The sequence below is a fragment of the Pantherophis guttatus genome, chromosome 1 (assembly GCF_059756535.1).
Source record: "Pantherophis guttatus breed Tessera chromosome 1, ASM5975653v1, whole genome shotgun sequence".
NCBI classification, from domain to species: Eukaryota; Metazoa; Chordata; class Lepidosauria; order Squamata; family Colubridae; genus Pantherophis; species Pantherophis guttatus.
Genome location: NC_142063.1, coordinates 102,198,426 through 102,213,056, shown reverse-complemented (window position 1 = coordinate 102,213,056; position 14,631 = coordinate 102,198,426). Strand labels below are relative to the sequence as shown.

General features: G+C 42.0%; 1 protein-coding gene across 2 annotated transcripts in view; it reads right to left on the bottom strand.

Annotated features, from left to right (window-relative positions):
- KCNC1 (potassium voltage-gated channel subfamily C member 1) overlaps nt 1-11,181 on the bottom strand; it is a 188,431-nt gene extending 177,250 nt beyond the window's left edge. For both annotated transcript variants that reach the window (XM_034416951.3, XM_034416950.3), the window contains exon 1: nt 9,798-11,181. In XM_034416951.3, coding sequence (XP_034272842.1) covers nt 9,798-10,367 — 570 coding nt within the window. In that variant the 5' untranslated portion in view covers nt 10,368-11,181. The remainder of the gene's footprint in view (nt 1-9,797) is intronic.
- Nucleotides 11,182-14,631: the final 3,450 nt, after the last annotated feature.

Here is a 14,631-nt window from a genome sequence, read left to right as displayed (position 1 = left end):
ATAATCTGAAAGTTAGTTATATCCTGGTAACCAACTATGAGAGCCAGTTAAATCACAGGCTAGAAACCAGGAGACCAGGAGTTCTAGTCCCACTTGGGGCATGAAGCCAACTAGGTGACCTTGGGCCAGTCACCAGAGGTGAGTTTCAGCAGGTTCTGTCCAGTTCTGGAGAACCGGTAGTGGAAATTTTGAGTAGTTCGGAGAACCGGTAGTAAAAATTCTGACTGGCCCCACCCCCATCTATTCTCTGCCTCTCAAGTCCCAGCTGATCAGGAGGAAATGGGGATTTTGCAGTATCCTTCCCCTGGAGTGGGGAGGAAATGGGGATTTTGCAGTATCCTTCCCCTGCCAGGCCCACCAAGCCACACCCACAGTACCGGTAGTAAAAAATTTTGAAATCCACCACTGCCAGTCACTCTCTCAGTCCTGGGAAGCAGGCAAGAGAGCAAGCCACTTCCAAAATCTTGCCTAGAAAACAGCAGAAACTCATCTGGGCAGTCACTAGGAGTCAAGACTGACTTGTAGGCACACACAGAAAAAAAGAGCAAATTCCGTGAAAAAAAATCATTTCTCTCCTGTTCAGGGTAGAGTAACTTCAGCTCTACTTCTGTCAGCATTACTTCTTGGCATGATATCGGAGCAGGTTGTCACTGTCATCTCTCAGTATGCTTTTTTTCAATTTCTCAGTCTAGCAAGCAAGTAAATAAAATAGGACTTGAGCAAGGATGTTCATTTTAATTTTCCCATTTCATTTCGCGAAGCACTTCAATTAATTTAAAACATAAAATACTGCCTCATAGCATATCAGACTATTCATCTACTCCACGGAGTCTGCTATCTGGATAACGTTTGCCAGAGTTTTGGCAGAAGTCTTTCCCACCAACTATTTGAGATGTCGGAGTTAAATCTGGGACTTTCTGCAGGCAATATATATTCTGCCTTCAAAGTTATAAATCCTGTTTTAAGTCCCTCCTCTACACAAAACCTGTGAAAGTTCATATGTTGCTGAGAGCTTTTCCATTTTAACTGTAAGTGTTTTTACCCCAAGCACCATTCAAACATTATTTTTTTTCCTCCCTTCCCCCCCCAAAAAAGTGCGAAAAAGGAAATGGCAATCAATCATGGCTTCCTTGTGAGTGCACTGAAATGTATAAGTATTTATCACATTGCTATGTTATTGGATGTATCTTTGAATGTAGTCCTGATGTCACATGCTAGGGAAATCAGGAGATTCAGGCAGTTCAAATGAGTTTAAAGATTTATGGCAAGCTTAAACTCTCTGCAAAAATCTGAGCTACTAATGGTGAAAGGAAATGAACAGGAATTAAGAAAGCATTCAAAGTGAGCTGGACTTAAATCACTTGTGGGCACACAGGGACTCATGACTTATGACACATTTGACCCTCTCCTTTGGGCTCAGCCTGGCCATCTCCTACACCTAAAAATGTAAGTATTGAACTGCTTTGATCTTATGATGTACATCATTCCATATATAAACTGAGGAAGATGACTTACCCAAGATTAAACACATGAGGTGACTGTGAAAGATTAAAAAAAAAACACACAACCTAGATCCAAATTCAAGTCTTCTCAACCTGATTCACATGAGTAGACGCCTCAACTGCAAACTTACTATATTGTGGCACAACTTTCCCATGGAGGGAACTTCTCTCATTCTTTTTTAATGGATATTTTATGCTCACGGAAATGTTTACAATGTAAACAATGTAGGAATGATTGATGGTGTGATGAACCAGAATGGTAGCAGCTAGAGGTGTTGTTGTTGCTGTTTAGGAATTAATTATGGCTGGTGTTAGTTAAGGAAATATTTTATTTGCGGTACCATACAATAGTTCTCATACTTGAGTATTGATTTAAATATGTAATTAATCCCACCCATCCACATTTAAAATTTATATATGTTGAATTTTTAGAATGATTAATCTAGCCTATTGTTAAGCATATGCATTCTGGTTGGCTTGTTTGTTTGTTTGATTATTTTTTTTAAATTTGATTTATTTGATTATTTGCTTATTGCTTATTGCTTATTTATTTGATTATTTGCTGCCCATCTCCTCCACAAGGCTATTAGACAGCAGGTTACTCATATCAGCCTTGTCCGTAAACACAAATTTTCCTTCAGTTAGGCAATCACATAAAATCTAGGGTGAGCATTTTTGGAATCTTGTAATCCTCCACTTAATTTCGTGCCACTTGCCTAGTTTAAACAGTTGAGATCTCTTATGCTTTCCTGCAGCCTGTTGCTTGGAAGAGAGAAAGAGAAAAGAGGAGGTATCAGAAAGAGAGAAAAATAGAAATCACAGAGAAAAGATTCTTCCTATAAATTTGGACACTGGCTTTACCCTTGCCCATTTAGGGTTAACTGACTTCCTCCACCAGATTTCCTCTGCTGCATATCTTTTAGCTACTCTTCAGAATTCAGAATTGGATTTGGGTAGGGACTACAGGCAAGGAATTCTGTTTCTAGGCCATTTGAAGTTCCATCTTCAGAATACTTCTAATGTAACCATTTGGCTTTAATTAATTGATTGTGCAGACTAAATAGCTCAGTCACCTAATTAGCTACTCATCATACTGGGGAAAAGATGCTTTCCTGGCTCATTCTGTCTTCCCCTTATCACTCTCTTTTATTATATAAGATGCATTTTAACTGGCATTTTTCATTGTACCCTGCCCAGAGTCACATTTATGAGATGAGTGACTTTATAAATTTTATCAATCAATCACCACTCCAAGCAAAAAAAAAAAAAATCTATTTATTTGCTTTTTTTTTTTGCTCCTTTAATCACTTGCAATTTGGTTAACAACTTTCAGAGGCTTGTGGCTTCAGACTGTGCAAACATCTGTGATGTAAAAGTTTTCCAAAAGCTGATCCTGGGATTATGTTAATACAAATGTTATCACTCTATATGACATATCTAGACAGCAAAAAAAGAAAGTCCAATTAATATTGGGCTGATATCGTAGAAGAACATGGCCTTCTAGGCCTCTTAAGTAACAGTCTAATGTAGTGATGGATTTATTCAGTTATTTGTTCATCAATTAATTAATTCAATTTATATGGCCATCCATTTTGCCATGGCAACTCTGGACAGCTAAGAGCATTTAAAATCAACATACAAATAACATAAAACCCACAATACATGCATCAATATTTTTAATGAAGACAGAATAACTCTGCTACAAGTGCAACAACTACTCCTTAAAGTTGGGGACAGATGGGCTTAACCTGTACAATAATCCACAAGTGTCATAGCCACACCCTTACCCCTCCCCCCCAATTCCTCTACTCCTAAAATCCAAAGACTCCTGGCATCAGAAGAAAACTGATGTAGTGGGTCAATCCACAGATAGCAGCTTTAACCCTGGCCTTAAAACCAGTTTGCTATAAATCAACAACTTTACCAACTAATGGTTTGGCCTCCATGTCTGAGAACACACGCAAGCAAGACTTTATGAAAAACTGGCAGAATCAGGCCCATCTTTTCTCTGTGGGAATATAGTGTTTTCTGATTTTCTGAATCCAGAAAGATGATACTCCTTAACTAATGGGACCTGTAGCATGTCTCTCCTGCCATACCAAATGGAATCAGTAGAGACAGTCAACGGAAGGTGTCCCACAACAGCCCCATGTCATATAGGTCTTTATAGGTGACTGTGAGCATCTTGAATTGCACACAGAAGCACACTGGCAGCCAGTGCAACTCCTAGGACAGAGCTATAACATAAGCACACCAAGATGCCCTTATAATTGCCAGTGCCTCCACATTCTGAACCAGCTGCAGCTTAAGAAAACTTTTCAAGGGTAGCCCAAGGTAAAGCACATTTGTTATAGGCAGAAAGAATACCCTTGAGGAATGGGAGGCAACCACTGAGACAACAATCAAATAAAAGAAAACTGAGTCCAGGGCAAAACTGTAATCTGAGCAAGCACCTTAGACAAATACCCTTCCTAGTTCTCAAGAAGATTAAGGAGGGAGGGGGGAAGTTCATTCAGACTTGCAAGATTCGGTTTCTTTAGCATTCATGACTTTGGTTTCTAACTGAGTCTACTTTGGAGGGGTTACAGCCAGGGGTGAAATGCTCCCGGTTCGGACCGGATCACCCGATCCGGTAGCGATGGCGGCGGGTGGTTCGGAGAACCGGTAGCAAAAATCCCTGTGCCCCCCTCCCCCATGCCCAGCTGAGCTGCACGATCATCAGAGGCTTTTTTTTTTACTTTTAAAAGCATTTTTTCTACAACCTCTTCCGACGATAAAATGCTTTTTTTTTTTATTTTGATTTATATGCCGCCCTTCTCCGAAGACTCAGGGCGGCTTACAATGTGCTCAGCAATAGCCTTCATCCTTTTGTATATTTATACAAAGTCAGCTTATTGCCCCCACAAACTGGGTCCTCATTTCACCTACCTTAGAAAGGATGGAAGGCTGAGTCAACCTTGAGCCTTGGCGAGATTCGAACCCTGCAGTAATTGCAGGCAGCTGGTCTTAATAAGCTTAATAACAGGGTGCCTTAAACCCCTGTACTACCAAGGCTCTTTTAAAAGTAAAAAAAAAAAAAGCCTCCGATGATTGTGCAGCTTAGCTGGGATCGTCAGAGGCTTTTCAAAACATTTTTTTCTGCAACCTCTTGGCCGAAGAGGTGGTAAAAAAAATGCTGAGTTGCCTGATCAGCAGAGGCTTTTCAAAGCATTAGAAAAAATGCTTTGAAAAGTTTTTTTTTAAAAAAAGTTGGCCACGCCCACCCAGTCACATTACCCTCCCCACTAAGCCACACCCACAGAACTGATAGTAACAAATTTTACATTTCACCCCTGGTTACAGCATTGGATTAAATCCACTCAGGAGGGGACAAAAGCATGAGTGACCGTGAGCAGCGCCTCCTAGCCCAGGAAAGGGTGAAACTGGCATGTTACGTGAAGTTATGCGAAAACCCTCCTGACCACAGCTGCCATCTATCTGCAAGTCCACGAGGGCCTCTCACATTGTGCAACATTTCTCCTTGTAGTAGTTCACCCCAGAACAAGAGATGAAAAATCTCAAAATCGGGGGGGGGGAATCCTAAAAGCCAAAGCCGCTCATTTATGCTAAGATTGATCTGAAATCTGTTTAATTTAGCTAGGAAGTGCTGACCCAGGATTTCCTCTCTGCTCACTCTGCCCCACTCCCAAGGCAAGTGTGGATGGGCAGGTGTTGTGGGCAATGGTCAAGGGGAAGGAAGAGATTTTGCCTGCCGCACAAGCCAGGAAATGAAGTAGAATGATGGTGATTGGACAAACAGAATCAATAAGGAGGATAATCAAATTACGGAGGCAGGGTGTCATGGAATGTGTCTTATTATGGTATTGGTTTTACCAATGTAGATACCTTACAGTTGCTACAACCATTGGTCCTAATGTTTCTATTTTTAGTATAACGGGAACTTGCCACAAAGAAAAGAGCCAAGGGATGCAATTACAATATTTAGGATGCTAGCTAATCCATATTTTCCTAAGCCAGCTCCCTTTCCTGCCTTTCCATCAACTTCTAGGAACAATAACTATTTAGAATAGAATAGAATAGAATTTTTATTGGCCAAGTGGGATTGGACACACAAGGAATTTGTCTTTGGCGCATAAGTCTCAGTGTACATAAAATAAATGATATGTTCATCAAGAATCATAAGGCACAACACTTAATGATAGGGGGACAAATAAGCAATCAGGAAACAACATCAATATAAATCGTAAGGATACCAGCAACAAGGTTACAGTCATACAGTCATAAGTGGAAGTAAATGGGTGATGGGAATGATGAGAAGATTAATAGTAGTGCAGACTTAATAAATAGTTCGACAGTGTTGAGGGAATTATTTGTTTAGCAGAGTGATGGCATTCGGGGAAACTGTTCTTATGTCTAGTTGTTCTGGTGCGTAGTGCTCTATAGCGTCTTTCGTAACCACTAATCAGCCCATAGGAGCAAAGCTGGCCTATATATCAGGAAGAAGAAGGTGGCTGTCTCAAAGATGAAGGTAGAATGTGTTTTCCTAGGTTGTAGCATATCTATTTAATACTAATTGGTTTGGTCCTAAGATAGTAACACATGCTCTGATATTAAAGTGAAATCTATTATGTAAGGTTTTGAAATTAAATCTGTAATACATTCAAACCCTTAAAATTAAATCCTTAATGTCTCAATTTACATTGACCAGGAACTGGTTCCCCCCCCCCCCACACCCCTAGAACAAGTCTGCACACTTGTATAGCAGTTTTTCAACTTAAACCCTTTCTTTTGACTATCTAATATGAGGGGGTGAGACAAGTGGGTCCCCCATAGATGAATCCATTGCAGAAAGTCAGTAATGAAAAGTCAAGACATTCTGCTTTCTGCACAGGAATATATAATGCAGATTATACTGGAAAGATGTATAATGAAGGCTCATTCTTTTTGGCCTGGATGAAGCTATATCATTTCATTCAATATCAGGATGAGCATAATGGTGATGATTACTACTACAGCTATGCTTCGTGCACTGTAATATCTCTTTCTTGGACTCAACTCCACAGCCTAAAAAATACCGTGAACTCTAAATAAGAGAGCTCTAAACACTTCGTAGATCTGAGTTTTATCTGAATATGGGTGCCATTTGGAAATTGGTTACAGCTAAATATATAATCATCATTATGCATGTGAACTGCAGATATTGGAAAAAATATAATAAAGAGTTATTGTGGCAGCGCAGTGGTTAGAATGCAGTATTGCAACCTAATTCTGCCAACTGCCAGCAGTTTGATCCTGACTGGCTCAAGCTTGACTCAGCCTTCTGAGATTGGTAAAACAAGGACCCAGATTGTTGGGGGCTATATGCTGACATTGTTGGAGGGCTATAAAGCATTATGAAGAGTTAAGTCTAAGGGCTATTGCTATTGCTAATACTTTTGGGAGACTCTTTGCTAGATAAATGCTTTATTTTGTATGCTTTATGTTTTAAAAGCAATCTACATGAGTTTCCCTTTTTAATGGCATTTTAGGTGGGTTGAGGTTTGTTAATCTATGTGCTGCTAAATTATATCATTCATCCAAGTAGTCTCTTATACACATATTCATTGATTGATCTTTGTATGATATACAGTATTGTTAAGTGTCCATTACTATATTTTCAATGTGTAGCTTGTGAACATACAGGATAGACTGAGCTCTCTGCATGGACATTTATGCTTCTTTACAGAAACTTTGCAAAATCTGCATATTAATAAATATTATGAAGACTATATACACATAGTTTAGGTCTATTAACAGAAGAAATCAAATCACATGCCTACCATATCAAAGGAATATAAAGTAGAATTCCAGAATATGAACTATCAAAACTGATGCAGGCAATGCACGAAACAATGCATATTATAGACCACAGCTCCTCTACTGACTCTCTTAAACCTTTAGTGACTTGAACCTTCACTTATGCTTTCTACTTTGCCTTCTACAGGTAGTCCTCAACTTACAACAGTTCACAGTTCACTTAGTTACACTTAGAACTGTTCAAAGTTACCACAGCATGGAAAAAAGTGACTTATGACCAGTTTTCACATTTATGACCATTGCAGCATCCCTATGATCACATGATCAAAATTCAAACACTTGTCAACTGACTCATATTTATGACGGTTGCAGAGTCCTGGGGTCAAGTGATCACATTTTGTGACCTTCTGACGAGCAAAGTCAATGGGGAAGCCAGATTCACTTAGCAACCATGTAACTAACTTAACAACTGCAATGATTCACTTAACAACTGTGGCAGGAAAGGATGTGAACTGGGGCAAAACTCACTTAACAACTGTCTCATTTAGCAGAAAGTTTGGGCTCAACTGAGGTCATAAGTTGAAGACTACCTATACTCTAGCAGGACATTCCAGAATATCTGAAACAGTTTTTAACTGAAGCTGCTAGGAATGCAGCTTTCTGTCTACAAAGCGTGAGCTTTAGCAACAAACTACAGCTTCTCCTAAAATGCACTGAATTTGATCTTTCCATAAACAATTGCAAATTAGATTAATCTAATCTAATCTTGATGCATATGTGTAATTTAGCAACTCTAGAGAGGCAAGGCATTGGGTAGATTTTACAGAAAACAATTTATGCCTATAATTTTGCTCAAAGCCAGCAAGATTCACCTGAAAAGGCCCCCAGCTTGGCTTCCATACATTCTCCTGGGAAAGATGATTAGGACTCAAAAGTTGCTACTTCATAACACTTTTTGCTTTTATGATGTAGTAAATATTTAATTAATCTTTTCCTGTTCCCTACTATTTAAAGATTCACTACTTTCAACTCACTAAGTTCAGCAGGGAATCTCAGAAGAAACGACACAACAAAAACAATGTCACCTACAAGAGAGTGTAGAAATCATCTTGGGGCTCGCTTCCAGACAGAACATCTCATTTATTCTTTTGCCAAACTGGCACCACACCAGTTATTCTGAGATATTGGCTGAGCAAAATGCTTCCAGTAAATAACAAAAATGGTTTAATGTACCCAATAATTCATTTTGTTGTTCCCATCAAATTTTCTGTTCATCTTTAGATAATCAACAATTGCTTCTGAAGTGCTTTAGAGCCTTCCACTTCTCCAGATGGAAAATATCAATCAAGCAATGAATTAGTTCTCTGTATTCATGCTTGGCCATTCATGTATGCCCATGCATGCATCTCTGTATGCATGCATGGATATACATACATATAGACAGACAGACACCAAAAAACATGCCTCAGCAAGAGGGAGAGGGAAAACTATCATATAATGCATAAGGAAAATGTAGAAATGCCAACAACAGATGAATAATTGTGGGTTTGCATTCATGTGTAGTTTTATAAGTATGTGATTATGTACACATATAGCCACAAAGATACTAAAATTAACCCTATTTTTCCTGCAACCATTATTCCATTCTCTCCATATTTCCTGCAGCAAGAGCCACATGTGATTGAGTCAGCCCCCAGTGACGTCAGTATGTGTTTTGATGACATCAAAGAGAACAAAATCTTTTCTCATTTTAGCACAAAGGAGTGTGTCCTCACAACACCATATACATCTATTCTGACAATCCTTTGTCTAACATGATCACAATCCCAGTGATAAGCTGAGTATAAAACTCCTTTTCTGTTGCCTGTAACTGTTGGTGAGCAGAATGTAGAATAGTCATCTTACCCTATAGTGAAATAATTGTTTACATGCATATCTTGATGCGAATTGCTTTAGCCAAATGAAAATGCGATTATTATTGAGAAAACTAAGTCTGGAGCATTGTGTCTGCCATTTGTCTTGGAAATCAGATAAAAGTGCCATTGCAGTTCATTGAAAAACAACAAAAACTTTAAGACACAGGTCTTCCACTAAGAAGCTTTAGTAATGAATTTCTCTTAATATTGTTGAAAGGAAAGAAAAATGGAATGAAAGTTAAAGAGGAATCCTGACACAAGACATGTTCTAGGCAATTACTTGCAAGTCTTGGAAGGTGTCTCTTTCTTTGGTGAGAATTTAACTTGTTGGAATGTTTTTTCTCCTCCTAAACAAACAAAAAAATAAAAAAAAAGCAAGCAAGAAAAGTGCCATTGTATCTGCCCTTGTTCCAAAGGGCTAACTTTGTGTGGTGTCTGTCTTAGAGTCAGTATTGTTCCTTATCTGTCTCTAAGTACAGTATATGCAAGAACATGCAGGACATGAAATACAAATAGGGATTAAAGAACACCAGATTAAAGGATCTGGAAACAAGTAGTCTGGGTTTTGACTTGTATGGCTTACCCTTGCATATCTGGAGGAATAGGGATCCTCAAAGAGTGCCCAGATCCGAGGCTGCCACCTCTTCCAAAAGCCCCCAGGCCTTCCATCTGGGGAATCACTCAGGGCCAGGCGTTTAGTCATCTCCAGCTCCTCTTCCCCATCACCTGAGTCTCCTGTGCCATCTGCATCTCCATCATCAGCACTGCTATCCAGAGGTGCTCCACCAAAACTGTCCAGGGCCTCTTCAGCATCCCGATGCTGCCTATAGGTCATCCAGCAGCAAGGCTCCACATCTGTTTCATCAATGCCCCAAAAGGCTAGCTCCTCCTCATATAGAGGTCCACACACATCTGCTGGGCAATGCAGCTTACCTGTTCGGTAATAGTTCAGGATGTGGGCAAAGACACCTGGGTGCCGATCGAAGAAGAATTCATCTGCACGGGGGTCATAGTCAAAGTGACTGTGGGCATCTGGCTCAGCGATCCAGGCCAGCCGGGTGCCAGGCAAGGTGCGTAAAGTGCTGCGGTAAGTCTGGTGCCTAGTCCCTCCCACATTGATCACAATACGATCACTTTCATCGCCCTGGCCCATCTCGTCTCTTATTAGGCATGTCGTGGAATCATCCAAGCAAGCACAACACACAGCAAGCTCATAAGGGGTGGCTAATCATCTGCAATCAGTAACTAACTTGATACCTTAGACATGTGGGCAAGAGACGCCCACTGTTCTTAGCCACTTATATCCTTCACAGCAGGTGATGCAAAATCAAGAGTACCAGTGAAAGTTAATGATGGCAGATTCAACTTCTTTATTAGGAAATCAACATGCTCTTAGAGTAGCATGCAAATGTAAGGTTCAGGTGCCTATAAATAGAATATGCTGATGAAAGGCTCCTTCCAAGAACAGAGATTGTGAGGGGTGTTTTGTTAGGGAGGTAAGTATGGTTGTGGGTGAGGAATTGCTTCCTTGCTGAGCTGTGGCAATTAATACCTCCAGTGCCACACAGCTGACCTACAAAGAAGATGCAAAGGGTGGCAATAGGGGCCTGCAACAAGACACTAAGGGCAGTGAAATAGGGTTTTACAGACACAACCCACACATGCACTCACCACAAGCACACAAATTAATACAGTGCGAGGAGGAGGAGGAGGAAGAAAAGGCAGATACCAAATGTTCAGCAGACTAAATCTCCTGAAAACGCTGAACAAAATCCTTCGGTACCTCAGTCCTAGAGGCAGGAGCAGGCGCAAAAAAAAAAGGCAGCTCTTCAGAAGAGCTCAACACATAGCAATCCAAATCCTGGTGTCGATTTTTTTTTTTCAGGACAGAAATTCAACAAGCACGTGAAATTCAAAGGCTCTGAAAAAAGAAACGATGGAGGTGATGAAGCAACAACTAATATTGGGGCGGGCGGGCGGGGGAGAGGGGGAAGATGTATCTAATAATCCCCCCCCCAGCTGAAAGAAAAGATCACGAAATCCGCCTCCTCTCTTGGGTGTCTTCTTTGGCGCCCGCCCTGCTGATGCGGGTTCACACTTCGCGGCAGCCCAAAAAGCGGCCCTCAGCGCCTGCAGCTCTCGCCTCGAGGGCCCCTCCTGGGATTGAGCAAAGAAAAGCGCCAGAAACGCAAGGCACGGGGTTTGCCGGGGTTTACGGTAGCGTGGTGCTGAACGGACAGCGCTCGATACCTTCGCCAAGGAAGCGCCTCTCGAGGAGAGAGAGAGAGAGAGAGAGAGAGAGAGAGAGAGAGAGAGAGAGAGAGAGAGAGAGAGAGAGAGAGAGAGAGAGAGAGAGAGAGAGAGAGAGAGAGAGAGAGAGAGAGAGAGAGAGAGAGAGAGAGAGGACTTGGCTGGCTTATATCTGTCTTGAAGCAGAAGGTGGAACGAGATGCGGGGACCGGGTAGCCGGAATAAATCAAGGCGATTTATTCCTCCTTCACAACAGGCTGGATGGAGCCGGCGATTCAGGCAGGTTGGAGCAAGGCTTGAAGCCGCAGGTGGGTTGTGCTGCGAAGAGACGGGAAGATCGGCGCGCCTTGCCCTCGCTCTCCCTCTGTTCTTCCCTCCCACGCGCCCGCTGCCCGAAAGCTCTGGCAGGTGGTGCTTGAAGGCTCCGTTGCCAGAGAACACGCTGCTGGTGCTGCTGGTAGCTGCTGCCGCCTCTGCCGCCGCCGCCGCCGTTCTTGCCGCTAATCCAGCTAGTTCGGTCTCTGGACACTTGGCGCAGGCGCACTGGGCCAGGAATAGAGCAGTTCTCTCTGGGTCCTAATGCAGCACCGGGAGAGGCAGATCCCCGGCGGGAGGATGCGGAGCGGAATTCACCTGGGAAAGGAGCGATCGAAGTCGAGATGGCAGCGAACTGGGAGGGTGCGTGCAACCCTCCCGGTTTCTTTCAACAGGAGGCGCCGGGAGAGAGAGAGAGAGGCGGAACGATATCGTTGGTCACGCAGCTTGGAGAAGACCTGACTCCGTCTGGCTGTGTTCTCCGTTCTGCCCGATCTCCGGTTTTATTGTGTGAGAGTTTCCGATGGAAGACCTTCAACATTTGGGGAGACCTTCTGAAACATTCCTAAACCGTGCCTTGGAATGTGCTGCCCTGCTACTGAAGAAGGAGGAAGCAACAGCATCAGAGAGATTCTGTATTTCTGCTGTCTCCTTTTACCAGCCTCAGAGCCTGGTGGGAATTACCTAAGTGGGAAAGGGATTAAAGTCTAGGCTTCCTGTTGCATTGCACTTGAGACACCCAGGTCATTTCCTCTTCACCGGTGGTTGATAGCATCTTCTAACATCAACCTGAGTATCACCGTGGTGATAAGAAAACCGGTCTTCATAATGGATATCTCAGCAACAGGATGGTGGGATGGTGCTGGAAGGTGCTATAAACTGCCAGTGAGGAACTGGCCAGGGGCATCTGAGGTCTGAAGGTCTAATAGAAGGATTCAATTCAGCCTTCATTGTAACAGAACAAGCTGAGACAACTGCAGGGAAGAAGCAACCTTTCTACTCACACTTTTGCCAAAGATAGCAACATCTGACATTAAACACATAACATTTCACACACACCCCAGAGAAAATGTACGTCTCCCCTAATATCCATCGACCATCCCATCAGTTGGTGTATGTAGTTCAAGCAAAAAAAGAAAGAAATTCTCCCTGACGTCAGTTATTTCTCGGCAGAAGTAGAAAGAAAAATGACACAAATGGCTCTTGATTTGATTAAGAGAGCAGATATTTGCTACAGTAACATCCAACAGTTAGAAATATAAAACTACAAATTAAAGAGGATTTCAGGGAAGAAATCCATCTGTTTATGAGCTCCGGCCTGAAGTTAGATTTGCTTTACTGAGAAAAACTAGATTTCCTGAGGCGCCACCTAGTTTCTGCCTAACTCCTGCTTCAGCAGATGAAGATTCAGCAGATATAGATGAGTTCTTCTCACATAGTGTCCAATGGAAACAGAAAATCCAGAGTTATGGTATTTTGTCAAAAGCCCATTCTTCCAGAGAGAATCCAGAATTTATGATTTCAGATGCAGCATGACATGAAGCTGAAGGTTTTGATTCAAACATCTCAATTTCATTCTATAATTATTACTCCCCCGCCCCAATTGCCTATTGCAGTGATGGCTAACCTTTTTGCCATCGCGTGCCAGGATCGGGGGGGAGAGGGGTCATGCGCACCTGTGCCCACACCCATAATTCTATGCGCCCCACCCCCGCACATGCGCGTGCAACCCCCCCCCCACTCCTGGCACGCGATGACACGATAGACCCATTTTTCTCTCTCCCCAGGCTCCAGAGCCTTTCTAGGAGCTTGGGGAGGGCAGAAACGGCTTTCCACAACCCCCTGGAGGCCTCCAGAGTTTGCCAACTTCCGTTGGGACTGGAAGACCCATTTTTTGCTCTTTCCCAGGCTCCAGAGCCTTTCTAGGAGCCTGGGGAGGGTGAAAACGGCCTTCCCTACCCACCCACCCGGAGGCCCTCCAGAGGCCAGAAATGGCCCATTTGCCGACTTCTGGTCCCACCGGAGCTGAGCTCGCATGCCCACTGATATGGCTACTCATGCCACCTCGTTTGCCATCACGGGCCTTTGCATAGGTAATAGAAATTGAAGTGATATTAGTTTTTCATTCAGGCTTTTGAATGAAATATTTCTATAATCCTATGTTCCAGAAAGCCTATGACATACAAGTGTGACACCTCTTTTATCTGGGAATGCTAGTGCCCGCTACATTTTCAAATCCTTATATTGATAGTTAACTTTTTTTTTTTGCCCTCCAACTCTTTTTTTTTATTAAAGAGTTTTACAGAAAGAAAAAAAAAACAAAAATTTTTTTACAAGTATTTCCCCATCCCTCCCTCCCTTCCTTACCCCCCCTCCCGAACTTCCCAGAACAAAATACAGGGAATAACAATTAACAATCATATGCTAAACTAAGCTAATAAACTAAGGATTCCTATCCCCCCCTTCACACTTTAACTCCCCTTTTACTAACTAAGCATAAATACTCTTAATTTTTCTATTCATTCATAAGCTATTTGATACTTCTTAGTCTGATATTTGTTTTGAATATAATCAATCCTTCTTCTCCATTCCGATATATATCTTTCTTGTGAATGATCTTTCAAATATGCCGAAATCTTCGCCATTTCTGCCAAATTCGCTACTTTTAATGTCCATTCTTCAATAGTAGGCAAATCTTCCTTCTTCCAATATTGCGCCACCAAAAGTCTAGCTGCAGTTATTAAATTTAAAATCAATTTAGTCTCTATAACTGTACAATCTGTGATTATACCCAACAAAAACAATTGTGGAGTAAACTTTATCTTCTTTTTAAGAATAGTTTGGATAATCCA